This window comes from Eschrichtius robustus, chromosome 14, assembly GCF_028021215.1.
Source record: "Eschrichtius robustus isolate mEscRob2 chromosome 14, mEscRob2.pri, whole genome shotgun sequence".
Lineage (NCBI taxonomy): Eukaryota > Metazoa > Chordata > Mammalia > Artiodactyla > Eschrichtiidae > Eschrichtius > Eschrichtius robustus.
The window spans coordinates 50,451,192-50,472,454 of NC_090837.1; the positions used below are offsets into that span (position 1 = coordinate 50,451,192).

Here is a 21,263-nt window from a genome sequence, read left to right on the forward strand (position 1 = left end):
CCTGCCTTTCAGACCCTGGATCTCCCACGTCCCTGACACCCCATCATTTATTGTTTCTGTACTGTTTTCTTTCTTTCTTTCTTTCCCTTCCTTTCCTTCCCTTTCCTTTTCTTACTTTTCTTTCTCTCTCCCTTCCTTCCTTTCTTCATTTATTTTTTAATTAAAAAAAATTAAATAGTTAACAAATATTTGTTGGAACCTACTGTGTCCCAGGCACTGATGTAAGTGTAACACTTCTTTCTTTTGTTTTCTTTATTCTTTTATAGTCCTTAGTCGACTTTTCCTGCCATCAGTGTCAGGAATGCTTTATCTTTACTAAACAAAATTTACTGTTCATTGTATTAGACATATAAAGGGCAGAATTCAGTTTTTGTTGTACTATCTATGTTAAGACAGGACTAGATAATTAATAACCTCTTGCTGTTTCTGCCCTATTATATCATTTGATGATCTAGAAAAGCTCTTTCTGGTTTTTGTTTTTCCAAATCTACCAAATGAAGTGGGCCCATCCCATCTTTCCCTTCACTGAATGACAGGAAACCGAAAACAGCCCCCTGGTTCTACTTCTCTAGCTTCTGTCACTGTAGCAATGGGATAGGAGTCTATTTACCACCAGCTATCTTGGCATCAATTTAGCCTAATTAAGCATAGTCTATGGTATCAGGATGTACCAATAGCAGGATAGAGAGAGAAATCATGTTGAAGGATGGTTGGATGCATGGAGGAAAGAGATGGGTCTGTAGTCTCAAATATCTAAATAGACTTAGAACTAAAGTCACCAGGAGAAGAGGCCTGACCTGCCATCAAAACCGCATTGAGGTTTCCCCCACCTTCATTCCTTCACACTGTGTACCTGCTCTTATTGGAACCCTGGGTAATCTAACTATTATTGATTCGATCTTTCTGTAGGAAGAAGAATTGAAGCAGGGAGTAAGTTATGTCCCCTACTGCAGGTCTTAACTAACAGTGGAGGGGCCTGCCGTCCTGCCGTTTTTCTCATTGCTTTCGCCTCTAATGTATGTTCATGCTTCAGTTTGGAAAGAGAAAAAAAAAAAATTATACTAATTTGCTTCCTTTTCAATGTAGTGCTTGATTGGAGACATATAAAATTTAGCATTTTTTATAACTATTACTACCGTCAACATCAAAAGAAGAGCTATTATGTCCTTTAGAACAGGGAACACGTTTTAATTTGTTGGAAACTTTTTAGATCTCCAGGGGTCTAAGTTTCAAACCAGTCTCATGCTCTTCTGGGTTGTTGATCAGACCCTTCTCTTCATAGAAAGACACTCACCACAATCACTAACATTACACTAGGTAGAATCCACAGCACTCAGAAGCTAACCTCGACATCCTCTCATGCTGTGAATATTCAGTTCAGTTTCCATTTTACTGAAAAGATGTGGAACTTCTTTTTGTAAAAACCAGCCAATTACATCTCCTTTCATGGCATAATGTTTAAGCCCTGCTCCCCACTGCTCACCATTATGTGCTCAGTCTAATAAGAGAAAGACTGTACTCCGTAACTGTTCACTTCCCAAACCAGAATCCCTACCATTGGTTGACAGTCATCTCCAAAGAATAGGTAACTTTCAGCCTTTCTCATACCACCAAGCACCTTTCTGCTGTGGGAGTTCACAAGGTGTGACATACATCTTCCCTGGAAATAGGAGCCTTGTGACTCTCTAACTGTAGCCTGAACTGAAGCCCCCTGTCTGGCCATGTAGCCAGATGCAGAAGCCAGCAGAGGGAGCAGCGTACTCAAAATACAATAATAATAAAACAAAAGCAAAATAAAAGCAGCTTTCATTTCAAGTGCATGTACCAAGCTGTGTATAACAATATATCCCACTTACTGGTCTTATCAAAAAGTTTTATGTTATTTCCATGGATCCATTAGAACCACAGCCTATCTGATTTCAACGTACCTTTTCATTCTTCTGTATTCTCTTTCCTATTATTCACTGTGCGTGTTTGTGTATAACAAAGAATGTTTGCAAAATGCTGGACACATTTTTACCCTTCATTCCCAAGGTCTGTAAAAAAGGAAAGTGTAAAACAAATCTGTAATGTCAGACAATAAAGACAATGTATTACATTATTTGTATTTTGTGAAAAAAATTACTTCACTAAACTGAAGTCAAATTTTAATGAGAGACAGTCCCCCTGGGTAAAAGACACACATTTGCTGCCTGTATTATTGCCCATAAATGCATACATGGGGTATTGCTATTGTACGTGCAACACACTTAGATCATGGTAAAGAAAAATGCCATCTCATGGTGCTTCTCTGCAAACAGCCTCTTTTCTTTCCTGTCCCTTACTCAGCGTGTGCATAGAAAAAGGAAATAAGGCTCACATATAACCTTCCTTCTCCTAGTGGAGAGTAGGCAACCATCCTGCAGCCAGTCAACCCTGCTTTAGCCACTTCCCTCGGGGACCCTCTCTCTACCATTTCCAAGGCAGCACATTCTTGAAAGGCTCAGTGGACCAGGAAGTTCATAAACAGATGAATGCATAGAGCCAAACCATGGCAGCGCCCATAAGAGCATTACTGCCTTCTTTCCCTCCAGCTCCTCCCCACTGGGCCCTCAACAGCTGCGGCATCTTTGAAAGTCAGCCAGCAGTGGGTACCGCTGCCTGGGTACTTAAGGACCATTATTGGCAACACCCAGATGTCAGCAATGCATTGTCTGGGTGGGGAGAGTGTTTGCGGGTCTTACTCATTTCTTTGCTTACATAGTCAAGCCTCTTTTCAGAAAGGACCCAAGGCAGCTTACAACTAGAGACATAAACAGTGACTTCATAAAATGGAAATAGAAAAATCGAAAACTAAAGAAGATGCAAATACGCTAATCATAAGGGACAAGGGTGTCACTCTGAGCTTTCTAGCAGTGAGGCAAAAAAAAGGAAAACATAATTGGTGGTTTTATCAGGACAGAAATGCCAGTTCTCAAGGGACCAAAATTTCTGTTGGCATAAAATATAAAATGAAGTTTTCACTCAGAGCTTTATAGAAGGAGTAGTGAATAATGAAACAGACACACGCAGTAGATTTCATGTGGCTGATTCTCATAGTGACCTTCAGTGAAAATTAAAGACAGAACCCCATATGTCCCAATCTTGCAGAGGCCGTTCTACAAGGAAATAAACAAATGCCATCCAAATTTATAGACTTCTCATGGTATAACATGATCTAAGGAGAGAATTTAGAAGTTTTAGTCTGGCATCTGCTTCTAAATTCTGTTTTTATTTATGAGCCTTTCCCCTTTGGCGACATTCTCTTTGTAAAATCAGATTTAAGACACCACACACAACAAATTTTGCTTGATTTAATAACCTCTACTTGCTTTATCATAAGTCTGTGTGGTTCTATGTATTTTATTATACTGGTATATATAGTTCCTACTTATGCTGTTTCCTGTTAGAGGTAATGCATGAATTTATTCCCCTTGAGGAGAGAACATGAATTTTTTTTTTAAATGGTGCCTGTAATATAATATGATGATTATGGTATCATAAGCAATAAATTTTTTTTACAAACTTGAATCGAAATTATCCTACCCTCTTTCTTCTTTGTGTATTTGTAAGATTTATTGAAGGAACCATACAAAGAACACTCATAAAAAGTTTAATAACAAAGGCGGCTGGGATATAATAACAGTGACAGCATGTTCCAGAGTTTCTGGTATCCTTCCAGTGCCAAATACTATGACCTGGTCTAAAACCAAGTATCCTTTCTGACTTTGAGTTCAGAAAGTAGGGTCTCAATAATAATTTTCTAAGAAACATTACTGGAGCTAGACCTGAGTTATGGTGGTCCCAGCTCCTCACTTACAACTATAAGATCTTGAATAAGTCAGTTAACTTCCTAGCAATTTATTTCAAACATACCGATAATACATGGCTCACAGGGTTGTTGTATAGATTTTAAAAGATAACAAATGTGGAACCACTTTGTGAAGTACTATATGCACGTCAGATATAAGCATAAATGTATGTATATATGTATACGTATACACAGGAGAATGTATAAACTTTTCTAATTTGACCCACGTTTTACACGCATGCGCACATACACACACTCGCTTCTCTTCCTTACATTAACTTGTTAGTTAATTGTCTCAATCAAGGGAAGAAAGTCACACATCATTTCAAATTCCATCTCCTGCTCCCATTCTCTTCTCTATTTACTACTGGATGGCCCAATTAACTCGGGAAATCATAGTCATTCAGGTTCCTACTTCTTCCACATATATTATGGAACATGAACAGGCCAGAAATGACAGATTTTAACAGTTTAGGTTCACCTTCCATTATTTCCCCTGCTCATCCTCTCTTATGGGTATTCTATGGAGTAGTGAAGCGATCAAAAATGAGGGGAGGTGTATCATTCACATCATAAATAATCAACTGCAATATTAGGACTAACATCTGTGTTCAAAAACATACCTTCCCAGCCTCTCTCTCTTTCTCTTTCTCTCTCTCTCTCTCTCATACTTCTTTTAAATTAGGAGTTGTTTAATTAATTCTAGAAAAGTAAAAATTGCTTCTGTGCTTAAAAGCCTTAGAAAATGATGCTTTAGTTCACGATAAAGACTAAGCCCCTTTTATGACACTGGAGGCCCCCAAACCTGGCTCCACCCCTTCTCAACCTCATCCCGCTCCACTCCCCACAGAGAACCTGCTGCATCAACCCCACTGGCCTTCCCAGCGTGTCTTCAGTACCCCTCACACTCCCCATGCCTTGCCCTTGATACTCCAAGCCCTGGAATGTTCTTCTCTCCCCACCCCCCCCCAAGTACTTGCTCTTTTCTGCCTGGAAATCTCTGCTATAAGACCCAAGGCAAATGGTGCCTCCTGTCTGACCAATCAGAATGAGTCACCTCATCTGTATCCCCACAAGAAGCCCTATGATGATAGTCAGTCAGTGTGTACTGGAAGAAAGGATGAAAAGAGGGTTGAATGTAGCTAAACAGGCTGCTACGTAAAACCAGGCCTGACTACACTGCATTCTCCCCCAAACCTGAGAGGCTGACTTTCGGGGAGCGGGGTGCCTGGGTGGGGGAGGGTCCATAGTACCACCTCCTCCTGTCTCATGGTCATCTGCTCTGCCATTTCTCCAGACAGTGCTGGTCGCACAGTTAGACATTTGGCACTTTCCTTGAAGCATCCCTCCTTTCTGGTGCTGAGTGGAAACCCAAATACTTCCTGGAAAAAAAATCAGAAAATTTATGGATCTTGTCAGACTTTTTAAAAATTGATACAACGGCAGGTTGAGTGGACTCAGAGAATGGAGGGTAGAAATGAATTTTTCATTTATTCTCTAAGAAGAGAACAATTTTAAATTTGCCAAGTATGATGTATGTTTTCCATCTTCCATAAATCACCTCTCTTCTCAGGAATTTGAGATCTATATATTGATCTGCATGGACCATTGTCCCTTAAGTCTTTGCTCCATTAATCACTGGATAATTTCCAGTAAAGGATGTTCACAGAGATTATTCATTCTAACTCTTCTAAAGTTGTTAGCCGACAACCATGCTTCATGACCAGACCAGAGGCCACCATTCTATAGGGGCCACACCTGTGAAAATGAAACTCTGTGACATCTTCGCTAATCTACCCCAAAGCCAAGAGGCAACTGCCGTTCCCTAGTGGTCCTGCAAGAACAGCAGAAAGGAAGAACAGAGATGGTGTTCCCAGCAATAAGTCTACTATACATCAAACTGGCCAGTGTCCTGACAAAGGGAGATGGGGCCCTGATCACCCAGGGAGCCAGGGTTCTACCCCCAAGTCTGGGTAAAGACTGGTCATGACTGGGGAGTTACAAGTTGTAGGAAAGATGCAGCTGAATCTTTACTTCAGCACAGAATCTTCCACCTAAATTCTTCATATAATCAGACTGCTTGAAATTACACCAGTAGGAGATTCATTTAGGAGATGGTGGCTGTTAGCCATTCACACATTGGTGTAATTTAGACTCCGTCAATTGTTTTTCCCTTAACATATAACCACAGTCCATTATTTTTCTCTTAACACAAGACCACTGATGGGAGTTTTGAAGACAGGAAACAGGCAGAAAGGAGTACGAAAAATTGCCTTTGGAGACAAGGTGTTAAGCAAGAAGAGGTGGGGCCGGTGCGGTACCCAAAGGGGATGGGGGAACCCCACAAGCACCCTATGCTGCAGAGCCTGGTGGCACAGGTATGAGCAGGGCTGGCGTATACTACAGCCCCAGCACAGCCATCAGATATTGAAAAGCAGGCCCACAGCCCCATATCTGAAATCACTGGGTCCAGAGATGCGCCAGAACTCAGAATCTCTGAGGTTTTAGCAATGCAATACAGTGCAGACACCACATAAGTAGCCTCACATTAGTTATGAAACAAACAACATGTGTTGCCCATTGGATTTCACATTTGCAGATAAGAGACTGTGGACCTGTATTTCTGTACTGGCTGATAAGCAGCCTGAAGGCTCTTCCTCCACCCTGGACACAGAAAGCCCCAGGCCACTGCTCCATCACCACTCCCTAGTGGGTCTGTGTCCTACGCCTTCTGAGTCTTCAGGTTGTTAGTGAAAGTATGTTATGAAACATAGATGGAAATATATGATGGTCGGTCACAGTGCCCACAATCCTGAGGAGCAGCTGTGGTGCCCTGGGAAAGCCCTGGCCTTGTAGCCTAAAGTCTGGGGATCCATTTTATCTCTGTCCTTCACTAGCTCAGAGACCTTGGGTAATTATCACCTCTGATCCTACCTTGCTAACCCGAAAAAATGAGAGTAATAATACCTCGTATGGTTGTTGAGAGGATTAAGTCAAGTAGATGGGATTAAAATGCTTTCTAGACTGCCAATTGCTATTCAGATATAAGCTACTATCATTCCTAGCACTGATTAGTGGGAGAGTAAAACAAAACTAGGTACGTAAATGTGCTTTAGAGACTGTAAATTACATACAAAAATGGAGTTTTATTATTATTGTGAATCTCCTATCGCAGAAGAGGATCTGGCTTCCAGGGTTGAGAAGGTAAGCCACCCTGTGTAGCCAAGAGGAGCCTTCTTCCTTCAACCCCTCTGTCCAACTTCCCATCATCGCCAGTCCCTCCTCCCGGCTGCACCTGGTTCCTTGGTAAAAAGAACAGATAAGAAAGGGCAAAGAGCTCTGCTGAGGACCCTGTCTTGAAAAGGATGTGCAGGACGGGTTGCCAGGGAGAGGTACTTGATCTCAGGGTACCTGACCAACCCTTGTCTCCTTTGAAGGATCCATCACCAGCCATAGCCCATCCAGGTCCCCCCACCCCAGGGCAGGCAGACCACCTGGGCTCAGGCCCCAGCTCGGACACTCTAGCTCCATCTCCTGGGCAATTCTTTTCACCTCTCTGAGCATTGTGTTCCATAACCGCACATTTAGCATAATGGGACCTACTTCAATGGGTCATGGAGAGAAACCCATGAGGATGTACATGAGAACCTCGTGTACATGGCAAAAAGCACGACTCAAACATGAAGTCACTTATTGGTGTGGGAAGCAAGGAAATGCCCAGGTACCTCAGAAGCAGAGGTTTCGTGGTTATGACATTGAGCTGCCCAAGTTCGCTGGGGGAAACCAGACCCATCCTGGAGCAGGCTGGGGCAAGGGGCATCACAAGCAGGCAAACTTCTCTTCCTTGGGCCCAACAGGCCACTCCAAGGTACTGTTGCGAGTGAGAGTGGAACCCTCAGCGCCTCGAGCCTCACATGGGTTATTTTCTGTTTTGCTTCATTTTTAATTCGGGATTTTTCTCAATTTATAGATTTGACTTTTACGTGTGATGCTGAGCCCTGGAAAGCTAACAGCATGGCATTTTACAGGATTGATGTTGTGTGTCTTAACTGCAAGCAGCTGAACCCACAGCAAAGACCTAAATCGAATATTCCAGAGCACGGCTCTGGTGGTGCATGTCTGGGGTTTGAATGGGGTGATGATGAATCTCTGGGCCTTGCTGTGGAAGAGTTCTCACTCTCCCCGGCCAAACCCAATGGACTGGAGTGGAATTTATGTGAACACCTAATCTGTTGTATATGCACTTCTTACATTTTCTTATTCGTGCTGACTTTACTTCCTTTGTAAACTAATTATTAAAACAGAAAATGTTTCCAAGAGACCTCATTGTAGAACCAAGACTGTGACATTCAAGGTGTGACAGCCTCAGAATGATTTCATGCCAATGGCTGGAATGAGGAGATAAATGGCTTTGAGGTTGTTTTCTCCTTTTTTCTTTGCTCATTTTAAAATCCCACTGTTCTTACTGCTAGAATACTCCTTTTTCATAGGCGAAGAGGACAATTCCTACAGGAAACATTACCCAAAAATTGGAAACCAAGATTTCTTTTTTCTCTTCCCCATTTGAATCCCTGAATCACAGAGCAATTCGACAAAGACAACTTTTACTGTAAAACAGGGATTAAACAATTTACACTTCATTTGATTCTTTATTTGAGACTTAACATATGCAATATGGCATGACATGATTGGAACTATAAATTATCCTCTACAGATGATGCCAGGACAAGACGGGTTGAAAATTTAGGAAGAATGTAAACCACATCCATCCCAAACAGTCTCCAAGTTTATATTTAAAACTTTCTCCTAATGTCTTTTTATCCTATATAGAGCTTCCTTCAAGGAGAACATAAACACACCTTGTAATTATCACTGCTTAACAGTAGCTTCATTACTGGGCAAACATCTCATATATTACAGAACAATGAATGCAGTACTAATATTCTTAGCTTTCAGTTTGTAACCAAAACTTCAGATCATGTACAGTAAGGTCCTAAATTATCTGCACCTGCAACTCAGGTTGAGAATTACCATCTTAATTACCTAGGATTTCCACCTACTTTGAAATTTCATTGTCACTGTCTTTAACATTTGACTGAGGCACTGGGAAGGGCATTTGGCATCTTCTTGCGAAAACAATTAATGACTTGCATTGTCTCTCCAGACCCAGGGGGCAGGCTCTCCCCGCTCCTCCCCCAGCCACACCATCAGCAGGCCCATCCCCATGCCCGTCCGGTCAGCGTCTGCCTGCTCCACCCCGACCCACACGCCTCAGGACTCTCTCACTGGGGTAGGGGGAGATGTACAGGAGGCGTTTGCACAAAGTAAGTGGCTTTATTTTTGTGTGTGTGTTCTGCTTTTCTGTTACAAATAAGTCGCCAAGGATTGCAGGATCTAGAGTTATCAGAGCCTCACCGTGTATGTTCTAGGGTATTCCACGGCTTGTGTCAGAGCCGGGCCTGCAAGACATTTTAGAAACTCCCTACACTAATCTGTTCTTCCCTTCACCGTCTTATCTTCTTTTGGCTTCTCTTGCCCTGCCCTGTTTTTTTATGAGCCTTTGCTCATTAAGGGAAGGGAAATCCTTTCAGCAATATTCCAGGAAATTTTATAAATGTAATCCATTTAAAAATTCCGAAAGACATTTCCTGCTTTCGTCTCTTTACATTAAAGCAAACTCAAGATTGAGAGTAAACAATCCCAGCTCTTTAGCACTGAGGCGATAAAGAAGGATGCTTAGTCATTTTCCAGATGCCTTAAAGAGTTGAATCATTGCCTCTGTGTTATGGGGCTTCGAGGCTAGCCCTCCATAGTCAATAGAAGAGGGCAAAGAGGGATGTGAGATGACAAACAGCAACAAACAGCATTCTCCCACCGCTGCCTCTTCTGCTTATGTACTGCGGAGTGTCGGGGTGGGAGTGGGGTCCCAAAGCAAGTGATCTTATTCATCTGGAAATATTTTAACACTTTATAAAACTTTTTCTTGTCACCACTTTTTAAATTTGTAGAAAATTAGAAAAAAAGAAATCCTCCTGCCGACCCTCAGCCTGCCAATCTCATTCCTAGAAGTAAACACTATTAACAGCTTGGCCCTTCTCAACGTTTCACTTATATATAAATATCTATGTTTAAGTGTGCTTTTATGGACATATACTCTTCTTTTTTCACACAAATTCGATCATGCATTGCATTTTGGTCTGCAAGTTGCTTCTCCCTTGAATTAGCGGTATATCGTGGACCTCCTCCCAGGTCCTCACATGTAGATCTAAGGAAAAGAGCAACATATTCAACTACTAGTTTTAAGACAAAAAGAAACCTAAACAGTTAAAAGACAAAAGAATAGACTTGAGGAATAGACTTTCCAGCATATGTAGCAATCAAGTTTCATAATTTCAGTTATACATTAAAGCACACACAGCTCAGTCAGAAAAAGACACTCCCAAAACAAAAATAGGTGAAGGATAGGAACCGACAGAAGAACAAATAGCCAATAAAGATGTGAAAAGATGTTCAATCTCACAAATAGTTGTAGAAATTCAAATTTTAATCAAAATCACCTTTTGCCTAGCAGATTCCAAAAAAATTGTTTAACATCAGTAATATCCAGGGAGACTGAGGAAAAAGATGCTCTCATCCACTGTTTATAGGGGATAAAAGCTTACATTTTGAAGGGAGAGCATGATGTACTTTCTGTTCTGAGGGAAAAAGGAAGATCCATTACAGGGCATTTTCTCCTGAAAAAGAAAATGATTAAAGTTGTACAAATATGATTTAAGTTATGCAAAATAATTTCCTTTTTTTAATTTTTAGAGGGAAAACTGTCCTTTCCCTAAATCTTAAAGAAATTTACAGTATATTAAATCAATTTGAGTTTCCTGTAATAATTATTGTTTTATCTAACTACTATGATTTCTTAAGTTTACATGTGTTTATTATTTTACTTATTTAGTTTTACTTACTAAGAAATCACAATGAAATGTGACCTATCTAAGCAGCCCCAGCTCATCCTGCATAAATTCATCTGTAAGTCAGGTATCTGGAATCTTGAGTCTTTTTTCCAAAGATATTATGAATTTGGCCCTCTGTTCCACATCCACCTTGCCCCACCCCCAGTCCAGCCCACAGATACCCTTTTAACCCTTAGTGGGATGGAAACCTCATAATAATCTTCCTCTACCATAGAGAAACATGGTCTAAGTTCCAGTTCAGGGTACCAGGCATACATCTTCTGCCCATGTCTTGGCAGCAGGAGCAAGAATCCTCACCCCTTTTCCAAACTCTGGGGACATACGGTGCACAGGGTTCCCATTCCCAAGAGGTACCTGAAATGATAGGGGGAGCTCGGGGAGCCCTGATGGGAGACAGAGGCTATGGTGATGGAGGTCAGAATCTGATGTGCTCAGCCACCAAGTAAGGGCTGAAACAGTAGCAGCTGCTGGGGAGGCGCAGCTCTCGTGGCAAAACCAGACTTTTCATCTGTGAGGTGATTCTGAAGAAGGATGACCACACGTGCTGGCTTACCTGGGATCATCCCAGTTTGTGCCAGGTCACCCAGTCTTGTTATTAATACCGCCCCTTTCACTTGTAAAATTGTCCCAATTTGGACAATAAAGTATATGAATCTCCATCAGTTGCCATGTCTTCTTATATCAAAGGCCACTGGCCTGAGCACAATGTATTTTTTTCGGGAAATGAACCAAAGCACTTCTGAAAAGGAGGAGTCTTGGAAGTTTTCTTGCTTTAGGATATCAATGGAAATGATAAACAGCATAAAAATTTGGGGAAAAGGAAAGCTTTGATTTTTTTTTTTCATTATCATTCTTTCTTAAGGTTCAAGAAGAAATTTAAGGAATGACTTACTAGTAGCAGCGGATTCGATCACTAACACCATGTCCTCTCTAGTGAAAGAGTTGAATTCCGGTGAGTCCCTGGTCCCCTCTCATTTGTCTGCTCATTGCAGAAGGACCCATAACTTCTGTTAGAGAGCTGCTCATTGTCAAGTACAAAAAGATTTTTTAAAGGTCTATGTGATATTTTGTTGAGATATTAGATTTTTTTAGTACCGTTTATACTTTGCTAATGAGAAGATCATGAATACATGCTCAATGCACAAAGTTTGAAAACTGCAGAAAAGAATAAATATTAAAATTGACTTGTAAATCCAGAATCCCAAGTTGGCCACTGTTAGATATATCATGACCCAAAGTGACATGATGCTAAAGTTATTTTATAGGGTCAAATGTCTTATTTACTAATTTAGACTTGTTCGTTTGGAACGCATGGCTATTTGAAAGAAGCGAAACTGAAATTTACCTTTGCAATATCACTAAAGAAAGATCTGTGAAGAAAATAAATAGCATAAAATTGCAGCACTCTTCATCCTAATGCTACTACACAGAGTTTTAAAAACTTTAACAGCGTGAATATGCAAATAAATATCTTACCAGTTACTAATACATCTCGTCTATTCCTTAAAGCCCTCCTAGCAAGATATCTGTTTGAAAGGACTGTGGTCATAAAGTTGAGATTACAACAACTATAAGAAGGAAAACCTTAATGTTAAAAAAAATCTGGATTTAAATTTCTTAAAACCTCTATAATTAGAATTAAAGTAATGAAAATTGTTGCTATTATTTTAGATTAAGATTACCAAATAGGATAAAAATGACAGTAGTTAATACATCATGCTTAATGGCATGTACTCACTGCCCTAGCAAATGATGACTAAAAATGTTATTCTCATTGTAGGCGTTTCAAGGACTATTAGTTTATACTCATAATTTTTTGAAATATTAAGTGAATGTAATATTTTAGGTCTGTGTTTCCTAAATTAAAGTAATATTAGGCAAAAGTAACAACAGTTTTAATAAAGACTTTTATAGAGGGAAAAAACAGATGGCTTCAAGAATTAAGTCAGTTATTAAGACAAAGATTCCTTATAATATTATTGAGATAAAAAGACAATACTGTATACTAACTGATTTTGTGGTAATTCATGTCAGTATCAATTCTCATTCTGAGAAAAAACAAACACATACTTGACTTACTTACAATAACTGGTCAGTGTTTTAATCAGCATAGGTTGGTTAATGTTAAGCCTAGTCCTTTATTTGCCAATCGATCATAAAAAAATCTAGGTCATTCTTCACTTCTTCAATTGTACCTAATAGAGGCGGGGAGTGAAACTGAGAGTAACGTGGATTCTGAATTTGCACGGACTCAATTTGAAGATCTGGTCCCATCACCAACCTCTGAAAAGGCTTTTCTAGCACAAATCCATGCCCGAAAACCCGGGTACCTTCACAGTGGAGCTACCCCAAGTGCTATGCGTGGCGACGTGTAAGTATCTTCTGCTTGGGGGTATTTTCTCAGTAACAGGACACTCTTCAGGGAGCATAGGAAAATAAAAACATGGTTGCTTACTTCTTTATTTTGGAAAGGAATGATTCAGTTTCCTTTTCTGCCAGAAGAGGTAGAAGGGTGCTACATTTCAATTTGTCATTGTGACTTTTCCCCCTAACAATTTCCAGAGTATCAATAACAAAAACCAACCAGTACTTATTGAGAGCCTGGCTTGCCCAAGGCACTGTGCTAACTGGATACAAAATAGTGTCAAAAATCTCTCCCACCCTCCCAGGACTCATAGACTAGTTCAGGAGATAAATCATCCTATCTTCTGAATTTACTAGATTTGCTCTTAAAGGACCCGGTGATACTAGAGAGGTCTCTGTTCAAAGTGGGTGTAAACAGCATCATATACGCACTTGTGATTGAAATAACTAAATGTATAAAGTCTCATTATAAAGAAGTCCAATTCGCCTGAATTATTGCATATGTATAAACCTGACCTTCAAAAGACATTTTGCAAAGATTTTTCACCCAGTTAGGCTTCTGTAGCTTGACAGGAGCCAGCAGAATCACTCACGTCGCCACTAGAATTTCTGTGACGTTGGATCAGCTCAAAGCAGTCAGGCAGAGAAAACCAAAGCTGAGAAACAAAGGCAAAAAGCTAGGACAGACCTGCAGAGCCCAGCTTGGGAGGGAAAAGGGTAAAACGAAGGAAGTGAAGTAAGCGTAGTTCTGTGAAATGTGGGCAGGGGCTCACCCAAATTCTGGAAAAGAGAATTGATGAACAGTTCAAAAAAAACTACAGAAGGGTGATGGTGCTTAATGTGAGAAGAACTGCAGATGAGTCTACAAAAATAAACTGGCTGTTTTAAAGACCCAGAGAAGAAACTAACCAGAGGCCTTTCTGGTGTTTTGGCTCTCCATCCAAGCAGTGAGTAAAAGGCCAGTAATAATGGGGAATTATAAATAGACATGGTTTGAAAGCCAGCTGTGAAAAGGCAGAGCATAAGATCAAAACAAAACAGTTATAATTTTACGTGGCAGGAAGCTGCTGCTTTTAATTTCAGTTTGCTTTCTTGTCCTTTCCCCTATAATTTAGAATTATTTGATTTGTTTGTTATTCAAACTGGTGAATTAATTACCAGTTTAGTCTGGTAAATACAAATCCATTTGATTTTTTTATAATTAAGCATTTACATGGTGGTTACCTAAAATTTTCTTGATCCAGTCCTAAGGTCCAGAACTGTAACTAAGGCCACCCCATCTGCTGTCCCTGGTACACTGGTGGCAGGACCAGCTACAAACACGGCTGTGGGGCTTGGGGAGGGAAAGTTCATAGAGGCCTCGCAGACCTATTTAGGCTGACCCCAAACCTCTAAAAATAACGAGGACACAGATATAAATAAACATGAACATTGGCATTTAAGTTCCAACCCAGAAACTTCTACTTGACCACTCTTTTCATTTTAGGGGATATTTTAATATCTGTACTATCTAAACATGTACTGTGTTTTAGCCTGAGAATATTTTAGTTGTGAATTTATGTTCAGTCCCAGGAAGAGCTTTATATATACCGGGATGAATAGATGGAGAGAGTCACACATTTAGTGAATGAGATCATTCTTATCTATTTATTTCATAGTGGAATTGGACAATTTAAATGGATTTCTGAAGCTCAGAGCTAGTATAAATTTTGAAGATCAAGAGCTATGGGTTAGAGTATTAGTCTTCCTGACATTGATCAGCTGATCGATGAGAGAGACTTGACTCTACCACAGAAATAAAGCACATGGGTGCACTTGCCTATATACATGTATAACACAAAGAGGGTTAAATTATGAACAAATGTCCTAATCATTATTTCACTAGAGGGCTTACTTCCCTTATAGAAAGTGTTCTTGGATTCCATTTTTTTTTAAGCCCCCAAATTGGAAAAACTATGTCCTCTCAAAGGATAAGCCTACCCTTTTTAAGAATGACAGACATTTAAAGGTCAGCTCATTCCTGTTAACCCTAGGAAAACATAGAGGACGGTGATCACCAGATTGCCGTAGAAAAATTGTCTGCGAGAACACCTTGATCATATATTCCTCCAAACTTCCAAAGCTTTTTTAAAGTTTTTTCATTATGTCAAAGAAGACACAGAATTGAAGTGAATTGAAGCAAAGAAGTGAATTGAAGGACTAAATAAATGTGTGCCCAGAACTACAGCTAACACAGGAATTCCACTCATACTTTCCTTTAAGATTTGCTCCGAAACTCCCACTGTGGTTGATTCCCAGGGTTACAGAAGATGGGGACCCATATGTACGGCCAGAGGATGAGAACTATGAAGATGACTCAGTCCGGCAGCTGGAGAATGAGCTGAAGATGGAGGAGTACCTGAAACAGAAGCTACAGGACGAAGCCTACCAGGTACCAAAAGCTGGCCCACATCCTCTACCACTCCTGCCCCAGCCCCTCAGTAGCTGGGTCTTTTCCATTACTCCAAAATTCGGTGACTTCTCCTTCCTTCCACCCTCCCTTTCTGGAATATTCTGACTGAACTCCTTAGTCCATGAATTCTAGACAGGAAAAATGTTAAATACTTCGTATAGCTGTCACTCACCATGAATTCCTATGAATTCTGCGTTGGAAAGTAAAAGAGGCCTTCCACATTAGTGGAAACATGGTGACTAGCAGTCCATGATCCTCCAAAATCATTAGGAAAATGCTTTTTAAGAAGAGATACAGTCGGCCCTCCATATCCACAGATTCAGAATCTGTGGATACTGAGGTTCAACTATAAGGGACTTGAGCATCCGTGGATGTTGGTGTCTGCTGTGTGGGAATGTCCTGGAACGAATCCCCCATGGATACTGTGGGATGACTCAGGGAACAAAGCTCAAGGAAATTGACTAAGCGTAAATATACCTCCTCCCTTGAATCATTTGTCCTCAGCTTCCCTCACTGCCTGCCTTATATCAAATGTCAAGAAGTGAAAAAGTGACAAACCTCACCAAGAAATGTTAGGGGAACTGTAGGCCCACATTCAGCAGGGTGTGGTTGGGCAGATTGTCATATGTACTGGAGCATATTAATCCATCTGAGAAGTCACTGGACATGACACATGCAATTGGGAATAAGTGTAATTAGCCACTCATCCTTAAGGGGATGCATTTTCCCCATGGAGATTGTTCTACTGCCATGTTTGTTTTTCTTGTATGTTTCCCTTCCCTGTGTCTTGTTGGGGTTCTGGGAGTTCAGGGGTATTTGGCTGGTTGAGACCTGCTGCCTCCCAGACCCCGGGGGTTATTTTGTCATGTCAGGCTTTCTGTCCGATGGCCAGACAAGCTTTTTCCACTGTCTTAGGTTGGCAGTAGCCCTCTCTTTCTCTATTAGTGAAGGAAAGAGAAGCAGAGAGAATAAATTATCTTCTCCTTCTCATATGTTTATAGATTGTTTCGAAATATCTTCCCAAGAAGAATAGAGCAAGAGGGAAGCCCACCAACCCCATCTTGACAATATAACACAGAAGCTTTGCCTCTCTGGAATGTTCCATTAGCCTTTTCAGTTTAACAGCCACATTTCAGAAGCAACTACAATGCTGGCCTAGATAAACAAAACAAACAGTGACCAGATATGTAAAGCCGTACTTTAACGTTATAGAAACAAAGTTGCCTTGAGTGCAGACCGTGGAGGACGCTCTTTCTTTGCGACTTCTATGGCCTATCGGTGGAAGGAAGTTAGTCTAGATGAAGCTTCAGGGTGTCTCTGGAACTCTGAGGGATGGCATTCCTACTCGTATCTCATTTGGCTCTGCTGCGTAGAGGGAGAGAGAGAGGTGGTGAAATAATCAATATTCTGGTTCATGCTGTTAGAGGTGCCTGTTAGACCTCCCTCTTTGAGCCCATATCAGTTTCTGGATTTTGGTGACCACAGTCAATGAAATTCTAGATTTTTTTTAAAAGAAAGAGAGTCATTTCATATAAGATATTAGATTTTTATTTATTTTAATGAATTAGGAATTTAACCTGATATGACCAAAGTGAAGGGAAATTCTATTAATAGCATCAGCTCCGATTGGAGTTCGTGCCATCTCCGGTAGATGTTAAGCTCCTTCTCTCTCTCTCCTTTCCTTTCCCCACCCAGTGACTTCAAGGGAAAGACAAAGAAAAGGGCTGAGAGATAACAGGCCTGTGTGTCCCCACTCAAGATATATGCCCTGGAGAAGGTTGAAGTGGTTTTCCTTGACTGCTCTATGAGTGTATCGTTGTTGGATGGGCCAGAAAGTTACTTTCATTCCTTGGACTCTCTCTCTCTCTTTCTCTGTCTCTCTCTATCTTTCTGCATGGCTTCCAACCAAATAATTCACAAGCTTGACTACATCACAGACATGACATGTCACCTTTCTTGTTTGTGTCCTTTGTCACCCACAGGTCAGCTTGCAAGGTTGAATGCAATATCCTTTTATCACTCTCCTCTCAAGTAAGTATCCTCTTATTTAGGAGGAAACGTGGCCACTGTACACTGGATTCTGATAACTTGTAACCTATATTCACAATCACTCTCTCTTAGGTTTTCTCTATGATAAAATATCCTCCTTCCCAGTCTACGAAGCATTTCATTATAATCCAGTGGAGATTTGGCAGGCAACCTTGGGAGTTGACTTTTTACTCTATTAATTAGGAAAATTGGCATAGAAATTTCAGTAATACCAAAGATGCCCCAGAAATTCGTAGCTGTGAAGCCATTAACACTGATCCATAACCGCATCCAAGTTTTCAGCCTCTCTAGCATTTGAGAGAGAAAAGTCCAGGCTTGCTCAGCACTTGCAGAGATGAGTCAGCTCCTTAGTCCTGCTGTATTCAGGGCCCAAAAGATCAAAGTGTGTACCTTAACGAGTGAAAGCCAAAGCATGCGTTATTAAAGAAAACAAAAGAAGCAAAAACAGAGAGGAAAGCTTCTACAGCCTTATGGTTTTAGAACAGCTGATTCAAATCCACTGTGGAATCCAGCAAGATATAAATTAATTTCAGATATCATTTCTGTGGCATGTGGTCCCCCAGCTTTAAGGATCTACCTAAATACATGGGAAATCCTCAGTAATTTTTTTCATGTAAAGAGAATAGCACTTCATTGGCAGGATCACTTCACTATAGTAGTCTGAAGCTTAGGCCCTCGACTCGAATAGACTGATTTCAAATATGAGTTCCATCAAATCTTAGCAGCATACTCTTTGACAAACTACTAGACTTCTCTGAGCCTCTGTTCCCTCTGTACAACATATGTCACAATACCTACCTCATGGAGGAGTTGTACTCACTGAGATATAGCTTTTAAAGAGCTTAACATAGTGGCAGACGCACTATCATTTTATTCTGAGTACACACATACATGCCTAGCACCATGCTCAGTGCTTTACAAGCTATTCAGTCCCTGGGAGTGACTATAATTATTATGTGAGTGTATGGGAGCCCCCGGGACTCAGAACTAGCTTGCCCGCTCTAATTGTGTAAATACGGCTGGGACTCAGCTTCGTACAATGATTTGATATACCTTCGGCTACACTGTCCCATGAGACTTGATGGCTTCTCTGGCTCCAGCCAATGGCCATTTAGATGTCCCACATTACACTTCAAAGCTAATACACCTCTTACGGTCATCTGGATGCACGGTCCCAAGGACTTGTATCCACTTTAGTTCTACAGTCTTTTCCCACCCATGGAATAGTGCAGTTGATAGGAAACTCAACTCTGGCTGCTAAATTGAAAAAGCGATATATATCTCCTAAATGACATATCAATTAGTAAAGAATACATTCTAGTTCAAGCACTACTGACCTCCTGTCTTGGTCCTCAGGTTAAGATTAAGCAAGTAAAAATTAAAGTGTAATTGTTATTATGAAATATATTTTTTGAGCTGTGAGGCCCTCTTGGTGTAAAAGGGAGGATCTTATTGAGTGCGTTTTAGTCTGCCTCCCTTGGATTTGAGAATGCTACACCACATGTTCTCCTGATTCATGATGACTGCAGTGAAAAATTCCCAGGAGCTGTTTCTGAAAATATTCAGTCCAGTTATAACAAATCTAGTCCCAAAGGAGCAAGGCTTTTCCTTTCATAGCATTTTCTTTCTCTGAGCTCCCGCAATTTGATCATTTTTGTTCTGCACATTATTTAAACATCAGTAGGTAGTTCTTGGAAAAATATACTTTTCTAAAAGCCTAATGAAATGCCCTTGACATAAACCCAGATAAAAAGTGGTATTTGGTTCATGTCCATAAACGCCAGAGATTTCAGTACTCTGAAAGTTCTTAGGCCCTTTTTAAATCTTCTGTTGCCAATTTGGCAGTGAAAAGTTAAAACAGTTGTGGCCTCTGCCGCTTACTGCATCCTTACCTACCTAGCTGGCATCCCACAGAACTCTAAATATAAACCAGCCTGTCACTAAATCAGCAAATCAGACAAAATTCATTTAAGACCGGGTAGAACACTGTAGGAACTAGTAGATTTTCATCTTTGCACCTAGTTCTACCCTACTGTAATTTTTCTTGATGTAGCCAAGAAATACAGCTGAAATTGTAGAACAGTTCATCTGTTGAAATCTATCTGTTTGGGCTTTCTGGCTACACTACAAGACCAGAAATTATCCCAAAGTATATGCATCTCTTCTGCAAGGGTCCTAAAGCCGATTTCAGCGCTCAGAGTCAATTAGGCATCCACCAAGCAGAGCCCTACGTGACTAAAGGGCCAAAGGTGAAACAGCAGAGACATGGAAGACCCATCCTCTGCTCGAGAAGAGCCTTAGGCCTCTCTGAAGATAAATAGGCACTTACCAACACACTAACAAGAGTGAATAGAGTGAAACCTGACTTATTGCTTTTCAACTAGCCACATTAGAAGAAACAGTACACAGAAAGGTTAGCACTCAAATTAGAGTCCACCAAAACCCCATTCCGGCCCATTCGGATCTTGGGTTGGTCCCTTTTTCATCCTTCTGGCCACATGGTACTCCGCGTGCCTTGACCAGCCACATCCTAACTTCAGAAATTGGAGGGTTGGAAGATCAAAGTGGATTTTTTTAAAAATTAGCATGGCCTTCTGATGGTGAGTCAGTGCTCTCATCTCCTTGTCCAAAGGACAACACAAATATTTCTGTTTACGTTGCTTTAACCCTCCAGATGCCTCAGGTACCCACTAGGCAAGAGACTCAGCATGGAGGATTCTTGTCCTCTCTTCTTTCAGAAGGTGCAGTAGCCCACAGTGTCCCAGGACATTCATTCCTGATTGTCAGAGGAAGAAAGTAGAGGGTGTGTGTGTGCGCACGTGTGTGTGTGTGTGTGTGTGTGTGTGTGTGTGTGTGTGTGTTGGGGGGGAAGGGGTGATTCTAAGCTTCATAACCCTAATTTAGAGAGCAGTTACCATCTTTAAAAAAAATTACACATTGCTTATTCCCAGGCAAGCTATAGTCAGACAGATGAAAGTAACATGAGAACTGGTGATGAAGGACAGAGCTGCACCCACCCCTACAGAGGAGATGACGGCAGCCTCACCTCACAGAAGAGAGGACCCACCGCACGCAGCAGCTCCCGACAGACCCCTGCCCCTAAAGACGCGTTCTGCCGGCTATAGCGCAGCTAACTTTTCGTTCTCAGATTTGTAGTTCATAGATGTGTGTTTTGAGAAGGAAAAAAAAAAAAAAGACTTCTGTTCAAAGCTAACTTATCAGCTACATCTTCTGTAACATGTCTCATCCCTCAAAATGAAAACACAGGCTGAAATCCCGTCCTGCTGTTACTCACAACGGCAGTATTAACAAGCATCTTAAACCTTTGCACATGATATTGAACCTGGTCAGTTTACAACGACAATATTAATACTGTTTATAGCTAGGAGTTTGATTTCTGAATTCTCTGAGATTTTAGCAAAACAATTGATTATATACACTGTACATTTTTTTTTTTCCACAGCACTTGGAGAAAAACAACCACTTGCAATTACTCACTAAGCCCGAAGGATTTGGTTCCTGAGGGTACAGACTCAGAGCCCTAAAGCCAAGAAGGGCCCTCGGCCTGCATGGTCTGCACTTGTCTCCAAGTCTCTGAGAG

At 40.9% G+C, this 21,263-nt stretch overlaps 1 protein-coding gene across 1 annotated transcript in view; it reads left to right on the plus strand.

Annotated features, from left to right (window-relative positions):
• Positions 1 to 20,773, plus strand: part of DTNA (dystrobrevin alpha) — a 285,381-nt gene extending 264,608 nt beyond the window's left edge. Inside the window, exons 20-25 of the mRNA XM_068563775.1 lie at positions 8,994 to 9,153; positions 11,660 to 11,749; positions 13,000 to 13,168; positions 15,460 to 15,592; positions 17,596 to 17,644; positions 20,614 to 20,773. Of these exons, the coding sequence (XP_068419876.1) occupies positions 8,994 to 9,153; positions 11,660 to 11,749; positions 13,000 to 13,168; positions 15,460 to 15,592; positions 17,596 to 17,613 (570 nt within the window). The 3' untranslated portion in view covers positions 17,614 to 17,644; positions 20,614 to 20,773. The remainder of the gene's footprint in view (positions 1 to 8,993; positions 9,154 to 11,659; positions 11,750 to 12,999; positions 13,169 to 15,459; positions 15,593 to 17,595; positions 17,645 to 20,613) is intronic.
• The last annotated feature ends 490 nt before the right edge of the window (positions 20,774 to 21,263 follow it).